Source organism: Alexandromys fortis, unplaced genomic scaffold, assembly GCF_014885135.2.
Source record: "Alexandromys fortis isolate MF-2015 unplaced genomic scaffold, M_Fortis_MF-2015_v1.1 scaffold_64, whole genome shotgun sequence".
Classification (NCBI taxonomy): domain Eukaryota; kingdom Metazoa; phylum Chordata; class Mammalia; order Rodentia; family Cricetidae; genus Alexandromys; species Alexandromys fortis.
In genome coordinates this window covers 6,293,979-6,311,748 of record NW_026067976.1, presented here as the reverse complement: position 1 = coordinate 6,311,748, position 17,770 = coordinate 6,293,979, and the positions used below count along the sequence as shown (strand labels likewise).

General features: G+C 39.7%; 2 protein-coding genes across 2 annotated transcripts in view; one reads left to right on the top strand and one right to left on the bottom strand.

Moving 5' to 3' along the window:
* The window catches only part of Snapc3 (small nuclear RNA activating complex polypeptide 3), a 75,972-nt gene that overhangs the window by 47,059 nt on the left and 11,143 nt on the right, over positions 1-17,770 (top strand). The gene's annotated exons all lie outside the window — the stretch shown is intronic.
* The window catches only part of Psip1 (PC4 and SRSF1 interacting protein 1), a 40,319-nt gene that overhangs the window by 18,915 nt on the left and 3,634 nt on the right, over positions 1-17,770 (bottom strand). Inside the window, exon 3 of the mRNA XM_050157411.1 lies at positions 4,860-5,054. Within this exon, the coding sequence (XP_050013368.1) occupies positions 4,860-5,054 (195 nt within the window). The remainder of the gene's footprint in view (positions 1-4,859; positions 5,055-17,770) is intronic.

Here is a 17,770-nt window from a genome sequence, read left to right as displayed (position 1 = left end):
AAAAAAAAAAAAAAAAACCAACCTACTTGTAAACAATCATTTTTCACCTAACCTTTACTTTCATCTCTTATGCACTCAGCAAATTCTCTGTGGGAGTCTACATAGGCCCAGGTACAAGATAGCTGGGTACACTGTCACATCCCAAACTTAACAGAATTATTTGAACTAGTCAAAACTGAGTTGTCTGTCTCACGGAGAGAATGTTAGAACTGTGGCCTCCTCTCCTATGACTCTGGGCAACTGATCAATGCAGACATCACCTAACAAGGTCCCTGGATGCTTTATTAAGCTTCTTTTGTTATGTAGTATTAGTACTGAAACCTTTGCACAGTGTGGGCCTTTCTGTGTTGTCATTCAGTCACCTCAATAATTAAAACTGGAACCTTTGAGCTGCCAACTACCCATCTTTATTAGTGATCTTTCTGCTGTTGTGGTAAAATCCCATGACCAAGAGAAACTTACGGAAGCAAGAGTTTATTTTGGCTTATGATTCCAGAGTAAGAAAGAGAGTCCTTGATGGTAGGAAGAATGGTAACAGGAGGCCTGAGCAGAATGTTATATGATCACATCTCCATCCTCAAGTGAAAAAAGAGCAAATTGGAAGTAGGGTGCTGTGGGACAGTGGTCCTGTACCCTGTAAAGATTTGTGAGTTGTATTGGTTTAATAAAATGCTGATTGGCCAGTAGCCAGGCAGGAAGTATAGGCAGGACCACCAGAACAGGAGAATTCTGGGAAGAGGAAAGGCTCAGTCATCAGTGGTCACCTAAACACAGAGGAAGCAAGATGAGAATGCCTCACTGATAAAGGTACCAAGCCATGTGGCTAACAAGACAAGAATTACAGGTTAATGTAAGACATAAGAATTAGTTAATAAGAAAGCCTGAGCTAATAGGCCAACCAGTTTATAATTAATGTAGGCCTCTGTGTGTTTCTTTGGGACTAAACGGCTGTGGAACCTGGTGGGACAGAAACCTCTGTCAACAGGTGAGGCTACGAACTTTCTCAGCTCCCCCAGTGGTATGCTTCCTTCAGCTAGAATTTACCACCTAAAACTTCCCAAACAGAACCACTTAAGTGGGAACCCTGTGTATGAGCAACATTTCTGATTCAAGCCACCAGACCAGCTAAAACAGTTACTCAGAGCTCCCAAATCTGACCTGTCCATTTGACCAGCTTTCCTTTACACCTTGGAGCTCCACATTCTGGAATATCATGGCCCCACCCACCTCACCCATGCCATCACCGGCAACTCTTCAGAACTCAGCCCTGCCCTAAATATAGGATCCAATCTCAAGTACCAAGGAACTTCTCACTCCTGTGACCTGGACAGTGTACTTTATCAGTCTATCCATTATCTTTATCAAAAGCCATTGGTATGCTGATGACAAGGAGGCTTTCCCTAACAAAAGTTATCAACTATAGTTGCCCAAGGTTTATTTGTTAAGCTAACTTCTCCCCTCCTTGCCTGCATAATGTATTACTCAAACCAAGTGTCAAAACCTATCTTTTTTTTTTTTTCCAGTAATCTGTTGGCCATCTCTTAGAACCAGGTATCTAAGCTAGGGAGATGTTTGTGCATATGCATGAAGACCTGACTGAATCCCAGAATCCACATTTTAAAAAAACCAGGCAAGGTAGAGCACATGGTAATCAACAACAGCACTGGGTAAGAAGAGACAGGTGGATCCCTGGGCCTCATGACTCCCCAGTTTAGCTTATTTGGAGCTTCAGGCCAGTGAGAGATCCTGTCTTCAAAAACAGGTGCATGGCTCATGGGGAATAACACTTGAGAGACTCCACATGCATACATACCTGTGTACCCATCCACCCAGAAACACACACACACACACACACACACACACACACACACGAGGGGGAGGGACAAGAATCGGATCTATTACCCTACTTGTTACTATGACAACAGTAACAGCATAGTGCCCGAAACATGGAGTGCATCTGTGCTGAGCACTTGAGCCATGCTGTTCCAGTAAGGCTCCTTGTATGTGCACTGCTTGTACAACCACGTATTCTAGGCAGGGAGGTAAGATTCCTATGGATGAGTGTAACTCACAGTTAAAGCAGGACCAAATTCAGTGCATGTTCTTTCACTATACCTTGGTTTGTTTCTACATCTCTCTCCCAGCTAAACTGTGGGAACCCTGGATATGTTTATGTTCCCAGCCCCGAGTCTCTGAACTGTGCGTGCACAGATATTTGTTTTTATTGGATTCCGTGTTGAGTCCTGATAGTAGCATCAATTTTACTCTCTGTCTTCCTGGACTTGTGCAGGCACCTTCTTTCTCTTCATGCGGCCACTGGCAAATATTGTGAAATGGAAGGGACGCTGTTTCTCCCAAGATGCTCTGTTCTTTGTGATGATGCATTCACGACAGGGATGGACGACTGTGCGCGTGCTGTGCAACTCTCCAAATTACATCTGTGATATTAAATGTAGCTGCTGAATTTGAACCTTCTGCTTCTGTATCGACGGCCCATTACACATACACACTATGGCAGCAGAAGCCAGAGTCCCGTTCAGTGGGTGACACCTTAGCGGCTTATAGGAGCTGTTGTCAATGGGCAGAAGTGAGGTTTAGAGGCCATGCAGCTGCCAACTCTCCTTCCTACTTCCTCATTTCTTCTGCACTCCAATGGCAAAGGTTACCCCTCCTTGGTGCAAAAGATAAAAGCAGTCAAATGCATATATTTGTGTAAGATTTTTACATGCCTTCCAAAATTCTCAGACCTGGAACTTTTAAACTAGAAAAATCTTCCCAAAAGATGATTTTTAACTTTAGCGTGTCATGTGGCGAATATTACAGAAAGCATCCCAGGAGCTTTTCAAGACAGGACCTGTGCCACTCGGTGTGTGGAGACGACGGTGTCTTCAAGGGCAGCCAGGCATCGTAGCTCCCGGCCTTTGCCCACAGGCCCCCCTCAAAGCCCGTCTTCCTTCCGGTGTGCCCCAAACCTGTTTACAAGCGTCTTTCTCTTTCACAGTACTTGCCACAGGTACTTAAGTGTGAATAACGAAAACGAAAACCAGAAATGAAACTAAATTCCCGTTACTAAAGAAAGACTCGCGTTAGCCCTCTGGGGTGAGAGGCGCAGGGAATTAATTATATTGTAGGAGTTGATATCTTTCTTCATTTCCCTTTCCAGGCTTTTGGCAAATACATTTTTGTTTCCCACAGTTTTAAAGAAATGTAAGAACTCCCAAGTTCCATGGCCAGGAACCCTGACAAGTCCCTGATAGCTGAATAATGGATGAAGTTCTGCTGTTTACTTAGCAAGGGGAGAAAAAAAGAACGATACAGAGTTCCAGATACAGAGCAGGGATCTGACATCCTTCGAGCTGAACAATGGTGAGAAGAATAGACTGCCTGCCTTCTTGCCTTTTTTTTTTTTTTTTTTTTTTTTTCCTTCACAAGAAAAGTTTTCTCTGTAGCCCTGGATGTCCTGAAACTCACCCTGTAGACCAGGTTGGCCTTGAACTCAGAGATCCACCTGCCTGTCTCCCAAGTGCTGGCATTAAAAACATGTGCCACCACTGCCCAGCTACAGTAGCTCACTTATCTAAGTTCCAGAGCTTTCGAATATTCAAGAGTGCAATTGGCAATATAGAAAAACATTATTGGGGCTGGAGAGATGGCTCAGATGTTAAGAGCACTGGCTGTTCTTCCAGAGGTCCTGAGTTCAATTCCCAGCAACCACATGGTAGCTCACAACCATCTGTACTGAGATCTGGCACCCTCCTCTGGCGTGCGGGCATACATCAGGGCAGAATGTTGTATATATAATAAATAAATAAATCTTAGAAAAACATTATTCAAGTAGCACTGGAGCCACAAGATGGCATAGTAGGTAAAGGCACTTGCTCAGCAAGCCCACCACGGTAAAAGCGGATAAAGGACCAAATCCACAAAGTTTTACTCAAACCACTATGCATACACTGTAGCACATGCACACATTATGCATACACCCATATAAACACACACAAACACAAAACCTGTATCTGTACCATGACAGGAAAAAAATAAGAGAAACATAATATTTCTGTTACAGAATAAAAACTGAACAAGTAGTGGCAAATGCCTTTAAATACCAGTATTTGGGATGAAAAGGTGGGTGAAATCTCGAGTTTGAAGTTACCCTAATCTACAAAGAAGTTTCAGGACAGGCAGGGTTATACAGAGAAACCTCAAAAAAAAGGAAAATGGAATAAACCAGGTACAAAACAAACCACTCTATAAAAATGTAATGCCACATATAAATTAAAAGCTCTGGGCAGGAGGCTGTTTAGAACTAATAGATAGAATTTCCATTGGGGCGGTAAGTGCTTCTGTTACATATTTAATTCATTAGGTCCATTCTAATCCCATTCTATAAAGCTGTAAGGAAAGTAAAGGGCATATACTCTAAGTTTACTAAACAATGAAGTCAGTGAGATGGCTCAGCAGGTAAGGGATTGATGCTCATTGATTCAAGCCTGCTAACCTGAGTTCCATCCACAGAACCATGGAAAGGTGTATGGAACTCTACAAAGATGTACTTGACCTCCACACATGCACAACAGCATATGTCCCCACACATATCAAACATACAAAAACAAACAAATAACATTTTAAAGCCCTGAATCTAACAAGACCTTAAAAATTATGGCTTTAAACTCAGTAAAAGTTTAGGTAAACTTTACTGTCAGTCAAGAAGAGCTAAGAAGCCAAGTGTCTCCAAGTTTTTGAGTTCTAGGTAGCCATTCAATTAGTAACAATTTAGATACAAAATGTCAAGGTTCAACCTAAAAAGAGCACAACAATCTGAAATTCATAAAAGCTCTTCAATTAGTTATGTATTTTACAATGACAACGTTTTTCCTCTAACACCAAATAAATAAAATTTAATAGGATCACTCACCTGTTGACTTGAAAATTTCACTTTTGGATTGTTATCTATCTCCCATAATCCTTCATTAAAACCTTTTCGTTTATTTGGTTTGCCATACTTTTCCTTATTTTCAGAGTAAGGAAATATGTCCTTTGGTCCTAAAAAGGCACTGTAACAGAAAGGAAGGTGTAAGTACAAAGGAACCTCAATTAAATATGTATTAGGCTTCTAGGTGACATGATTCAACAAACACTTTATATATGCAAACTAGTTTTTTGTATTTTGTTTTGTTTTTCAAGACAGCGTTTCTCTGTGTAGCCTATCTCTCCTGGAATTCACATACTAAATAAACTCAAGATCTGCCTGCCTCTGCCTGCCAGTGCTGGGATTATGCGGGTACACCACCACTTCCACATCATACAAACTAGTTTTAAATCCTAGTGATCTCATTAGTACTGGTAGAGGAATTAATACAAATAGTCATATTTAATGCCAAACCCTATTTTTCCTTTATAGTACTGATGATTGGTAGGCAAGCTCTCTACCACCAAGTAATACTTCTAGCCTAGAAATACTTTAATAAAATTCACTATTTCCTAGATCCATAATTCTATTTTTAAGGTTGCACAAAAAAAGAAATGTATTTAATACCACTGAGTTGTACACTTAAACATGGCTTACAAAGCACACCCTTTAATTCTAGCACTCATGAGGAAGGGGCAGGTGGATGAATCTTTCTGATTTTGAGGCCAGTCTGGTCTACAGAGTAAGTTCTAGTACAGTCATGGCTACACAGAGAAACCCTGTCTAGAAAAACCAGACCGGCAGACAAACAAAAAACAAAGGCTAAAGAGCCAAGCGGAATGAGCTGAACAGAACACCAGTCAGACAGTTGGCTCGGCCATGGAAACTAAGAAAATAAGTGTGCTGGCTTAAAAAACAAAACAAGTTATTCAGAAATATAAAATGAACACATGTAATTATATACATAAAATATGTATTCCTATATTAAATGCATATTAACTGCCTCATCCATGCGCTGTTAATAATTTTTCTCACACACCTATGAAACCCCTAGGGAAAGAACTACATACAATGCCATTATCCTGAACTCACAGGAGGTTTTTAACTTATATTTTTGCATGTGTGGCTGTGTAAAGTGTATCTGTGAGTGTATCGTGCGCAGGTGATTGCAAATTAAGAGCCGGAGGACAACCCTGGGTGTCATAATCAGAAAATCATGGGCTTCCTTTGAGACAGTTACTTTTATTGGCCTGAAAAACTAGCAAGGAGGACAGCCTGGCCAAACCAAGGCATTGAGGATCCTCTTGTCTCTGCCTCCCCAGCACTGGAACTGCAAGCAGCCCACCAACTGCTCAGTATTTTTCTGAGGTCAAACTCCAGTCTCCATGCTTGTGAGGCAAACACTTTATATACTGAGCCATCCCATGGGGTTAGTTTTTAACTTCAGCAATTATGATCAATCAGCTTCTACATAACACAATATCATTACAACAACTGAATGAGTTCAGTCCTTCAAAGCAAAGTTCAAAGATTCAAGTTTAATTTCAAAATAGGCTGAAAGATATTTATTTTTTTGATTTTCGAGACAGGGTTTCTCCGTCGAACTCACAGAGATCCACCTGCCTCTGCCTCCCGAGTGCTGGGATTCAAAGGCCTGCGCCACCACCGCCCGGCTGGCTGAAAGATATTTAGCCTCATAATTTACCTGTGAACGTGAGCCAGTGCTCAGAGATATCTCTCAGAAATTAGGGATATTCAAGTGTAGAGAAAAGGAAAAAACAAAACAAAACAAAAAAGGCTAAAATAGAAACTAGGAAGATGGTACAGTGGGTCTGAGTTTGAATCCCCAAAACCCATATACAGTTAGATGTACTGGGATTAAAGACATGTAACACCACAGCCTGGCTTTGAGTTTAATCTCAACACCACAAAAGAAAAACTAAACAGAAAAGCTGCAGCTTCAGTACTTCCGTTCTGATAACTTGTGTTCAACAAGCACATTGTTCTACCTTGAAAAATGTCATACTCTTTAAGTTTGAATCAGCTTCCCAAATTATCCTTAGGAAACTGTATTGTAATCTTGTTAGATTACATTTATATATTACATTATATTATAATGAAACAAGGTCTCATTGTATAACCTTGGATGCCTTGGAACTCTATTCAGGCCAGGTTGGCCTTGAACTCACAGTACTCTTAAGAGTACTAAGATTAAAGTTGTGCACCACCCTGCACATGTGCAGTGTTCCTCCTGCATGTCTGCCTGCAGACCAGAAGAGGGCACCAGATCTCATTATAGATGGTTGTGAGCCACCATGTGGTTGCTGGGAATAGAACTCAAGACCCCTGAAAGAGCAGCCAGTGCTTGTAACCTCTGAGCCACCTCAGCAGGCCCAGGGAATGCTTTTAATAGCTTTTTGCTGGCTTTACTTCTGTGACATGTTTATCCTTTCATTAGTCACGTTTCTCTCTTCTGCTGACATTTGTTTCCATTGCTTCACTAACAACTTCTGGCTGGCCATCTAGTACCTCTCCAATGTACAGATAGATCTATTCAAGGTTAGCACATTCAACTAACTTCTAGCATTATTACTGTTTCTTTGGTGCATTTTCTTTTTGCTAGCTCTCTCATTTATTAAAATGTCATGTAGGAGCCGGGCGATGGTGGCGCAAGCCTTTAATCCCAGCACTCGGGAGGCAGAGGCAGGCGGATCTCTGTGAGTTCGAGACCAGCCTGATCTACAGAGCTAGTTCCAGGACAGGCTCCAAAGCCAGAGAAACCCTGTCTCGAAAAACCGAAAAAAAAAAAATGTCATGTAGGTGTTTATTATCAGGAAACAAAGGCAAATTACTTGTAAACTACTCATGATCTGATGAATACAGGATGACCCACCATCGTTGTTTTTCTCTAAACAAGATTTCTCTGTGTACTGGAACTCAGAGATCCTTCTAGAATTAAAGATGTGTGCTAGCACATCAAGAAACTTTCAAAGTGACCTGGTAATGATCAGTAATTCATATCTCAGGACTGGAGAGGTGGTTCAGAGGTTAAGAGCACTGGCTGCTCTTCCAAAGGTTTTGAGTTCAATTCCCAGCAACCACATGGTGGCTCACAACCATCTATAATGAGATCTGATGCCCTCTTCTGGTCTGCAGACAGAACACTGTGTACATAATAAATCTTTTACATCTCAATTTATAGATTGTAAAACCAACAGCAATCTTAGTTACTAGAGCAGAAATGAAATTTTACATGTTGTTGGGTATGTGAGAGTTATTTAAACTGTAGAAACTAAATTTGTGCATGCTAATACTATACCAAGGACAGCCTTTCTCTGCTGCCTAGGACGTTGAACTGCACTATTCTCACCTTAATAGAATTCTGCCTGATTTCTTGATTACTGATAAAATGTAATCAAGTTATATTTGGTCTCAATAAAAGCATGTCACTTACATAAAAATAGTTAAAAATTCACAACTTTCCATTCTACTTGATAGTGTTTAAATTTACATTTTGCAGGTTTCTAAAACTTCTATCCATCCTTTGAACCCTCCAAACCCAGACCTTTACAAACCTAAATAACTAGCATACAATAACTATACAAAGGTTTTTGAGATTTTTGTTTTATTAATTCCATGTATATGGGGAGGGTGGAGTATGCACATGAGTACAATACCCAGAGGTCAGAAGAGGATGTCAGATTTCCTGGAGTAGGAGTTGCATGCAGTTTTGAGCCATACACCATAGGTAATGGGAACTTGGATATCTATAAGAAGTTATGCTCTCGGGGCTGGAGAGATGGCTCAGAGGTTAAGAGCATTGCCTGCTCTTCCAAAGGCCCTGAGTTCAATTCCCAGCAACCACATGGTGGCTCACAACCATCTGTAATGGAGTCTTGTGCCCTTTTCTGGCCTGCAGGCATACACACAGACAGAATATTGTATAAATAATAAATAAACAGAATATTGTATACATTATAAATATTTATAAATATTTAAGAAAAAAGTTATGTTCTCTTGTAGTGATGAGGCTGCGTCCCCGGCACCTGGCCGCCCGCATGGCTAGCTTATGCCCGAAATAATTACACGGAAACTGTATTCTTTTAAACACTGCCTGGCCCATTATCTGTAGCCTCTTATTGGCTAGCTCTTACATATCGATCTAACCCATTTCTAATAATCTGTGTAGCCCACGAGGTGGCTTACCAGAGAAGATGTTAACCTGCGTCTGTCTGGAGTGGGAGAATCATGGCGACTCTCTGACTCAGCTTCTTTCTCCCAGCATTCTGTTCTGTTTTCTCCGCCTACCTAAGGGTTGGCCTATCAAATGGGCCTAGGCAGTTTCTTTATTAGTAAGAAATCACTCCCACATCATTCTCTTAACCACTGATGCGTGTCTCCAACACTACCTGCCCCACAAAAAAATTTCTGAGACTGGCTGGCCTGACACTATGTATACCAGGCTGGCCTAGAAATCAGAGATCTGCCTGTCTCAGCTTCCCAAGTACTGGATTAAAGATGTGTCTCATTGCCGAGCGGTGGTGATGCACACCTTTAATCCCAGCACTCGGGAGGCAAAGGCAGGCGGATCTCTATGAGTTCGAGGTCAGCCTGGTTCCAGGACAGGCTCCAAAGCTACAGAGAAACCCTGTTTCAAAAAACCAAAAAAAAAACAAACAAAAAAAAAACCACCTTAAGGCACTGTTGGCAGATTGGCCTCAGAGTGAGTCGCTCTGTCAGTGCTGCCCTCTGTCCTCCAGCTCACTCTAACTCCAGTGTTGGCTTTGATGTCGAGTGTTGAAGCACTGTTGTAGAACTGATGGCTGCTCTCCATCAGGCTGTGTAGGATGCACACAGCCCTGTGATTAGGACTGCACTTCCTGTGGTCTAACCCATCTGCACAGTTTCAGTTGGGAAAAAAATTGTACTATTGTGATGACCCAAAACTAAAGCTGCTAAAAACCACAGAACGGATAAGGACCAGAGTTGAGTGCAGCCCCTTTGCCCTTCTGCAATGCTGCTGGAGCACGGCATCTGAGAGAGAGGAACAGTTAGGACGACGGGAACACCTTCTCTTTTTGCAACTGATTGTTGCAGGGAACTTCCAGCGTTATTGTATAGCTCTGGGACACCTCGTTCCTGAGCCTGAGCGCACGCTGGGATTTATTTAAAACTGGGATTTATTTAAAACCGGGTGAAGTCAGTGCTCTTTCCAGGTGAAAACTTTTCATTTTGATTTGAAGGCAAAGGAAAGATTGCTCTTTTCATAATTGTGTTCAGCTAATGACATTTGATAATCAGACAGCACTGTCACTACGCAGTTTAGGTTGTATAATTGTAAACACCAGTGCCTCAGTCACGGTAAAGATGTCTTCTTCAGATGAATGGCTCATATTTTGGTGCAGTGTTTGATGTTCACAACAAAATGTTAATTTTTTTAAAAATTAAAAAAAAAAGATGTGTCCCATCATGACTGGCCCAAGATCTTTTGCTTTGTTTTCATTCTTTGGGACAGGGCTTCTCTGTGTAGCTCTGGCTGTTCTGGAACTCTGTAGACCAGGCTGGCCTCGAACTGTCAGACTTCAATTGCTAGGATTAAAGATATGTACCACCACCTCCCAGCCTAAGATCTTTTTTAATTCACACATAAAAGTCACAGCATCACTGTAATCAATCATAGAAATATAAATAAAACCAATCTATAGCTGGGATGTAGCTCTAGTTGGTACAGTGCTTCTCTAGAATGTAAGAAATCCTAGGTTCATTCCCAGCACCACAAAATCCATTTAAGGTACGGTGACAAAGGCCTGTTAATCCAGCACTCTAAAGGTAGAGCAGGAGAATCTGTTTAAAGTTATCCTCAGTGCTGTGGGATAATCCTTCTGTACACTGTGAATATGTATTATCATTGGTTGATGATAAAGCTGATTTGGCCTATAACAAGGCAGAATAAGGCTAGGCAGGAAGGCCAAACTGAAAACAAAGAGGAAGAAGGGAGGATTTAGAAAGAGATGCAAGCAAGCTGACAGAGGAATAAGACATGTTGGAAAACAGGTAAAGCCACAAGCCATGTGGGAAAATGTAGATTAACAGAAATGGGTTCTAAGTTTAAGTTGTAAGAGCTGGTTAAGTAATAAGCCTGAGCTATAGGATTTTGTAGTTAATAAGTTTTTGTGTGATTATTTGGGGCTGGGCAGAGGGAAAGAACTCTGCCTCTGTTTATACCTCAGCTATGTGGTATAAACATACATACCTTCATGACGTACATAACCTGTCTCAAAAGAAAAGGCAAAAACTAAAATGAAGAATCTGAAATATTTATACTTGAAAGTTCTGCAAGAAGTCTGACAATTTCTCAAATGATTAAACATTTAAGCTGTCATATGAACCAAGAATTTGTTTCTAGTGAGGTAAAAACGTATGTCCATACACAATGAATGACTGTACATAGTTAAGTAGTAGAAAGCTTGCCTAGGATATGCAAAGCCCTGGGCTAGATCCCAGCATCATCAAAAGAATAATTGCCTATTAGTGCTTATATCAACATTATTATAATACCCAGTAGTGGGAAACCACAGATGTCTATCAAGTCATAAATATAACATGGTAAAATCAAAAAATGAAATATTAGTTGGCAGTAAATAAGGGAAGCATTATCACATACTTAAGTATTAATCTTGAAACACTATATTAAATTAAAAATTAATAGTGACTAAAGACCTCATTAAATTGTTTCATTTACTCAGGAAAGTAGTTTAAGAGTTGTGTCAGCCACAGCAAAGACTGGATGGAGAAACAGAAGGTACCTGTCATATCTTTTGAAACAATAATAATCTAAAATCTAATGTTTTGGAAATGTAAAAACTACGAAATTTATAGACTTAAATGGATGAACTGTATGAAACAAATTCACACTTGTAAAACTGTGCTCAGGAGTTGGGAGACAAGAGCATCAGAAATTCAAGATCATCACTGCCTGTACATCAAGATCAAAACCAGGCCGGATGAACATGAAAACTGTCTCAGTTTTTATGTTTTGAGAGAATACTATATCCTACCAAAAATAACACATAATTTTATCAATTACACTATTCTTCGTTAAAAATCACTTCAATACATCATACATACAGCTACAATAAACAATTTGTTGACAAAGATTTTTTTCCCTGAATGTTACACCAAAATTAGTTCATATTACTTTTATTATTAAAAAAATGCTGCTATAATGCAGCCTATGGGAGCACAATCTTTTCACCTATCTAATTCTAAAACGTGTTGAGTCAAAGGATTATCTTGAAAATCTTAATGCAGGAAAAACAAAACAGAGCGATTCCCTCCCTGGGGATGCAACCTCACGGATTAGTAAATGGTGTTTGTGTGGTGACAGCTGACTCACTGTTCAGAAAACATTCAAAGGTTAAATCCCAGCAAGCTGGAGCGATGGAGGCAGAGCAGGAGGATGTCTGTGAGCCATCCTGGTCTGTCCTGGTTCAGCACAGTGAGGACTGGCTCTAAAGAAAGACCCTGCCTCAAAGAAAAAGAAGAAAAAAGAAAAAAAAATTAACTGTAATATGAAAGGTTGGAGACAGAGGGACAATTGGCTCAATGTCTGCCTCCAACACACAAGCCCTGGAGTTCAATCTCTAGCAACACATCAATTAAATTTGTTATCTCAACATAAGGGAGGAAGAGACAAAAGGATCGTAAGTCCTACTTGTCTGCATAGCAAGGTCAAGGTCATCCTGAAATACAAGACCTCTTTCAAAAAGTAAATCTAAGAGGCTAGGGAGACTGATAAATAGTTTAAAGGACTGGCTCTACAACAGATTTTGAGTCTCAGCATCCAGAGAGTGGCTCACAAGTCCAGTCCCAAAAGATCCAATGCCCTTTCTGGCTGCTAGAGGCAGACAGACAGGCATGCAGACAAAACATCCAAATGTGGGGCTGGAGAGATGGCTCAGTGATTAAGAGCACTGGTTGTTCTTCCAGAGGACCCGAGTTCAATTCCCAGCACCTTCATGCAGCTCACAACTATATGTAACTCCAGCTCCAAGGGATCTGATACCTTCACAGCAACACATAGTTAAATAAATTAAAAAATAAAAAATAAAAACACACAAAATAACCTTTTTAAAAAACTTTAAGGATTTTATACTATATAATATCATTTAATTTTTTAGATAAGAAATGATTCATTAGACAATCAATACACAAGTATTAAGCTGGGCAATGGTGACGTTTAATCCCAGCACTCAAGAGGCAGAGGCAGGAAGATCTCTGTGAGTTCAAGGCCAGCATTGTCTACAAAGCAAGTTTCAAGACAGCCAGGTCTGTTAGAGAAATCCTGTATCAAAAAAAAGGGGGTGGGGTGGGGTGGGGAGATAAATATTTAAGTAAACTATAAAATGTGTTAATATTAATTTATAAATCCATGAAAATTAGATTTATTCTCAAAAGCTTGTCAAACCTTTACAATATATATGTATGCGTCTAAGTGTGTCTATGCTCGGGGTATGTGCACATATCAATGAAGATGCCAGGCAGTCTAGTCTTCTTCACTTGCCCTTCATCTTATTTCTTGAGACAGGATTTCTCACTAAATCCAGAGCTCAGAGATTTGGCTACCTATATGGGCTGGCCAACTGTCTCTGTACCCCAGGGCTAGTTACAGAAGCACATCACTACTCAGGTTTTACATGGATACTGGGAATCTGAACTTAGGTCTTCATGCTTATGCCATACTTTACTGACAGCCCAAAACAATACAATTTTTAATACTTATTGTTTAGCACTTGCCAAAACATTATTACATATCCATGCCTTTTCATGTAGCACCCCAAAAGCCCATGGTAGATTCTATTATTATTCTTAGTCTACAAATCAGGAAAAGACCTGCTCAACAAGTAAATGTCTGATTTCTAGTCTATCTGTATTTAGTATTGTCCAGTATGTTAACGGAAAATTCATAAACAGAGGATTTTAGCACAAGAGTTGTCCTTTATCAAATACTGAACTGAAAGTACATGGTAGCCTTTTAAGTAATAGAGCTGTTCAGGCTCTTCAATTGTAGTCAAAGCCAAGGGAACAAAATCCATCCATCATTTCAACAGAGAATATAAACAGGACCAACTGAGCAAGATCTGACCGACTTTAATATCTGCAAACATAACCTTTCCAGAAAAAAGCAGGACCACCCTCAGGCAAGATGAGACAAGGCAGTGAAAGACACCACGTGGGCTGGTTGGAGCCTTGGCTCATTGACTAAGTGCTTGCTACACAAGCCTGCAAACACTGATTCAGGTCCCCAGAATGCTCATCAAGGTATAAACTGAAAATCGACCCCAAGGTTATCCTTTGTGCCCCCCTCCACACACACGCCATGCACTAACATACTATAGACTCCCTTGGGCTGGAGAGATGGCTCAGAGATTAAGAGAACTGGTTGTTTAGAGATTAAGAGAACTGGCTGTTCTTCCAGAAGTCCTGAGTTCAATTCCCAGCAACCACAGGGTGGCTAGCAACAACTATCTAGAATGAGATCTAGTGCCCTCTTCTGGCAAAACATTGTATGGATAATAAATAAATAATACTTTTGCTTCATTATTGTCTGTATTTTGTTTTGTTTTAGCTGAGAGAGTAAGGAGGTGGGAGGACCTAGGAGGAGTTTGGAGCAGTATTAAAAAAATTTTTTTAACTAAAATAATGTGGTTAGAGAGCTAAACAAAGGTTAATTCATACAGAGTTTTATAACCAGGACTTATTGCTAGGTAGTCATTTAAGTTATTGGTAATATTAATAGGGAGTTAGTGAAGATTTTTGGACCAGAAAACGGCATGATCTGATTGAAACATAGGTAACTTTGATTTCATGTGTATGTATATATATACGCATATATATATATATATATATAGAGAGAGAGAGAGAGAGAGAGAGAGAGAGAGAACACCTCTGTAAAAACAGTAATTATAGGAATCCTAGATTACAGCATGAACTTGAGCTTTAACAGAAGTCAATCAGGATTTGTGGGAAAATGGAGGGATTATCTACTATGAAATCAAAGTTAACACCTAGACCAGTGGTTCTCCATCTGTGGGTTGCATCAGATATCCTGCATATCAGATATTTATGTTACAATGCACAACAGTAGAAAAATTAGTTATGAAGTAGCAATAAAATAATTTTATGGTTGGGGGGTCACCACAACATTAAGGAACTATATTACAGGATCGCATTAGGAAGGTTGAGAAGTACTATCTAGACTTCTGAGTCTGATAATCCAAGTTTTTTGACTGAGTCCATATCAGAATCACTCAGTAAAAATCAGTTTTAACTAAGATAAGTCTAAGATACCATGCATGGTTAGTATACCTTAAGAGGTCAAGGTCTCATATTTAAAACTTGACTACCAAAATAGATATATAAATGACATAAAAGGATTAAGGAGAATCAGATGTGTATATGTTAAGGACAGAATATAGTAACCAATGGACTCTAAATGCACACAAAAAAAAATAAGGCCAAGAATGATGGTGCACAATTTTAATCCTAGCAATCCAGAAACAAGGAAGGTCAATCTGTGAATTCAAACATAGCCTAGTTTACATAGCAAGTTCCAGGCCAATCAGAGCTATAAATAAATTTCAGAAACAAATCAGTTATGAGTTGTACACGTCTCCTGAATTTCTACTTGCTTTTCTATATTCTTCCTTCCCCATTTCTCTAACTTCTTATTACAATACACTTCCATCTTGGAAAAATCTAAATTTCAAATTTCAAATAATTACCCTCCCAAATTTTGGGAACAGAAAAGACTATCATACCTAGTTCATCATTAATCTTTTAAAAATTGTTTTAAAAAGTTAAATAACCAGAACATGGATATAGCAACTGTTTTTCCAAAGGTAAATGGTATGTATAGCCACTGTAGATTAAAATACTAAAAATCTATTTTGAAAAAAAATATTATTAACTTGCCAGGTGGAGGTAGTGGATGCCTTTAATCCCAGCACTAAGGAGGCTCTCTCTGTGAGTTTGAGGCCAGACTGGTCTACAGAGCAAGTTTCAGGACAGCCAGCACTACACATAGAAACCTTATCTTGAGTCCCTCCCCGCCCCCCAAAAAAAGTCTTTCAAATCTTTAACTATATCCTAGTTTCTTTCATATTAATTCATTTTCCTCATTCACGACCTTTATTGGTATAGTACTGGGGAGTTAACCTACAACTTCATGCATTATAGGCAAGCACTTTACCAATAAATTGAAATCACAGTTCAAACAAATTTTTTTAAATTTTTTATTTTTATCTTATGCACATTGGTATTTTACCTATATATGTGTCCTGTGTTAAGGTGTCGGATCCCTTGGAATGGGAGTTATAGTTATCAGCTGCCATTTGGGTGCTGGGAATTGAACTCTGTAAGAACACTCAGTGCTCTTAACTGCTGAGCCATCTCTCCAGCCCCAACATTAACCAAATTAATTTCAAATTAACCAAATAAGTTGCATATTTAATGTAATTGTTGAACTTCAAGTATATAAAAATCAAGCTAGGATATAATAGCTCAGTGGTAGAGCAAGGCCCTGTGTATGATCCTCAGCACTGCAAAAGAAATAAAAATCTAAACTATTTGCAATACAAAAGTTCTGCTTTTAAATGAGAGGTAAAAGACAGTCTTTTCTTCTACATTTTAAGTACTGGAGGGCTGAGGTTGTGGCTCTTGAGTGAGAACACACAATTAGTGCAGCATTTCTTCCAACTACAGTTCCAAATGATACTTGGCACCACAGAGCTTGCACCAAACCGTGCACATCCCTATTTTGATACACAGTGCAATTTAACCTTTTAAAGACCTTTTTCCCTACTGAATTTACTACAAGGTCTCTAAATTGTAGAAAATTACCCTGGAATCACAAATTAAGCATTCCTTAAAAGTTGTTTTCTCATATACAAAACATATGTGGGGCTGGAGAGATGGCTCAGAGGTTAAGATCACTGGCTGATCTTCCAGAGGTCCTGAGTTCAATTCCCAGCAACCACATGGTGGCTCACAACCATCCGTAATGAGATCTTGTGCCCTCTTCTGGCCTGCAGGCATACAAGGAGGCTGAACACTGTGTACACAATAAATAAATAAATCTTTAAATAAAAAAAAAACATATGTGAACCTAAGTCAAACTAAATATTGTGAAGGCTATTCCAATTCTAGATCCAAAACTTTGTTTTTAAAAAATTAATTATGAGCTGAGCACTAGTGATGTGTGCTTTGATCCTAGGCACTTGGGAAGCAGAGGCCAGTGGATCTCTGAGTCCGAGGTCTGGTCTACAGAGCAAGTTACAGGACAGCCAAACAGACAAAGTTACATAGAAATACACTGCCTCAGCTGAGTAGTGGTAGCGCACGCCTTTAATCCCAGCACTTGAGAGGCAGAGATAGGCAGATCTCTGAGTACGAGGCCAGGCTGGTCTACAAGTGTTAGTTCCAGGACAGGCTCCAAAACTATGGAGAAACCCTGTCTCGGAAAACCAAAAAAGAAAAACACTGTCTCAAAAAAACTAACAAACAAACAAACCAACAAAAAAACACCAACATGATTCCTCCTACTAGCCTGCCTTGCTCAGCCTTGATATGAACTATGTGCCTCTTCTTATAACTTGGTATGTGATGTATGGTTGATATCCCTGGGAGGCCTGTCTTTCCTGAAGGAAAATGGAGAAGTAGATCTGAGGGTGAGGGACTGGGAGTAGAAAAAAGAAGGGAAAGAGTGGTTGGGATATAATATATGAGAGAAAAGGAAAAAAAAAAACAATAGTGATAATTAAGGTGTGAATAATTTTGTTTCATCTCAAGTAAACTAGCCTA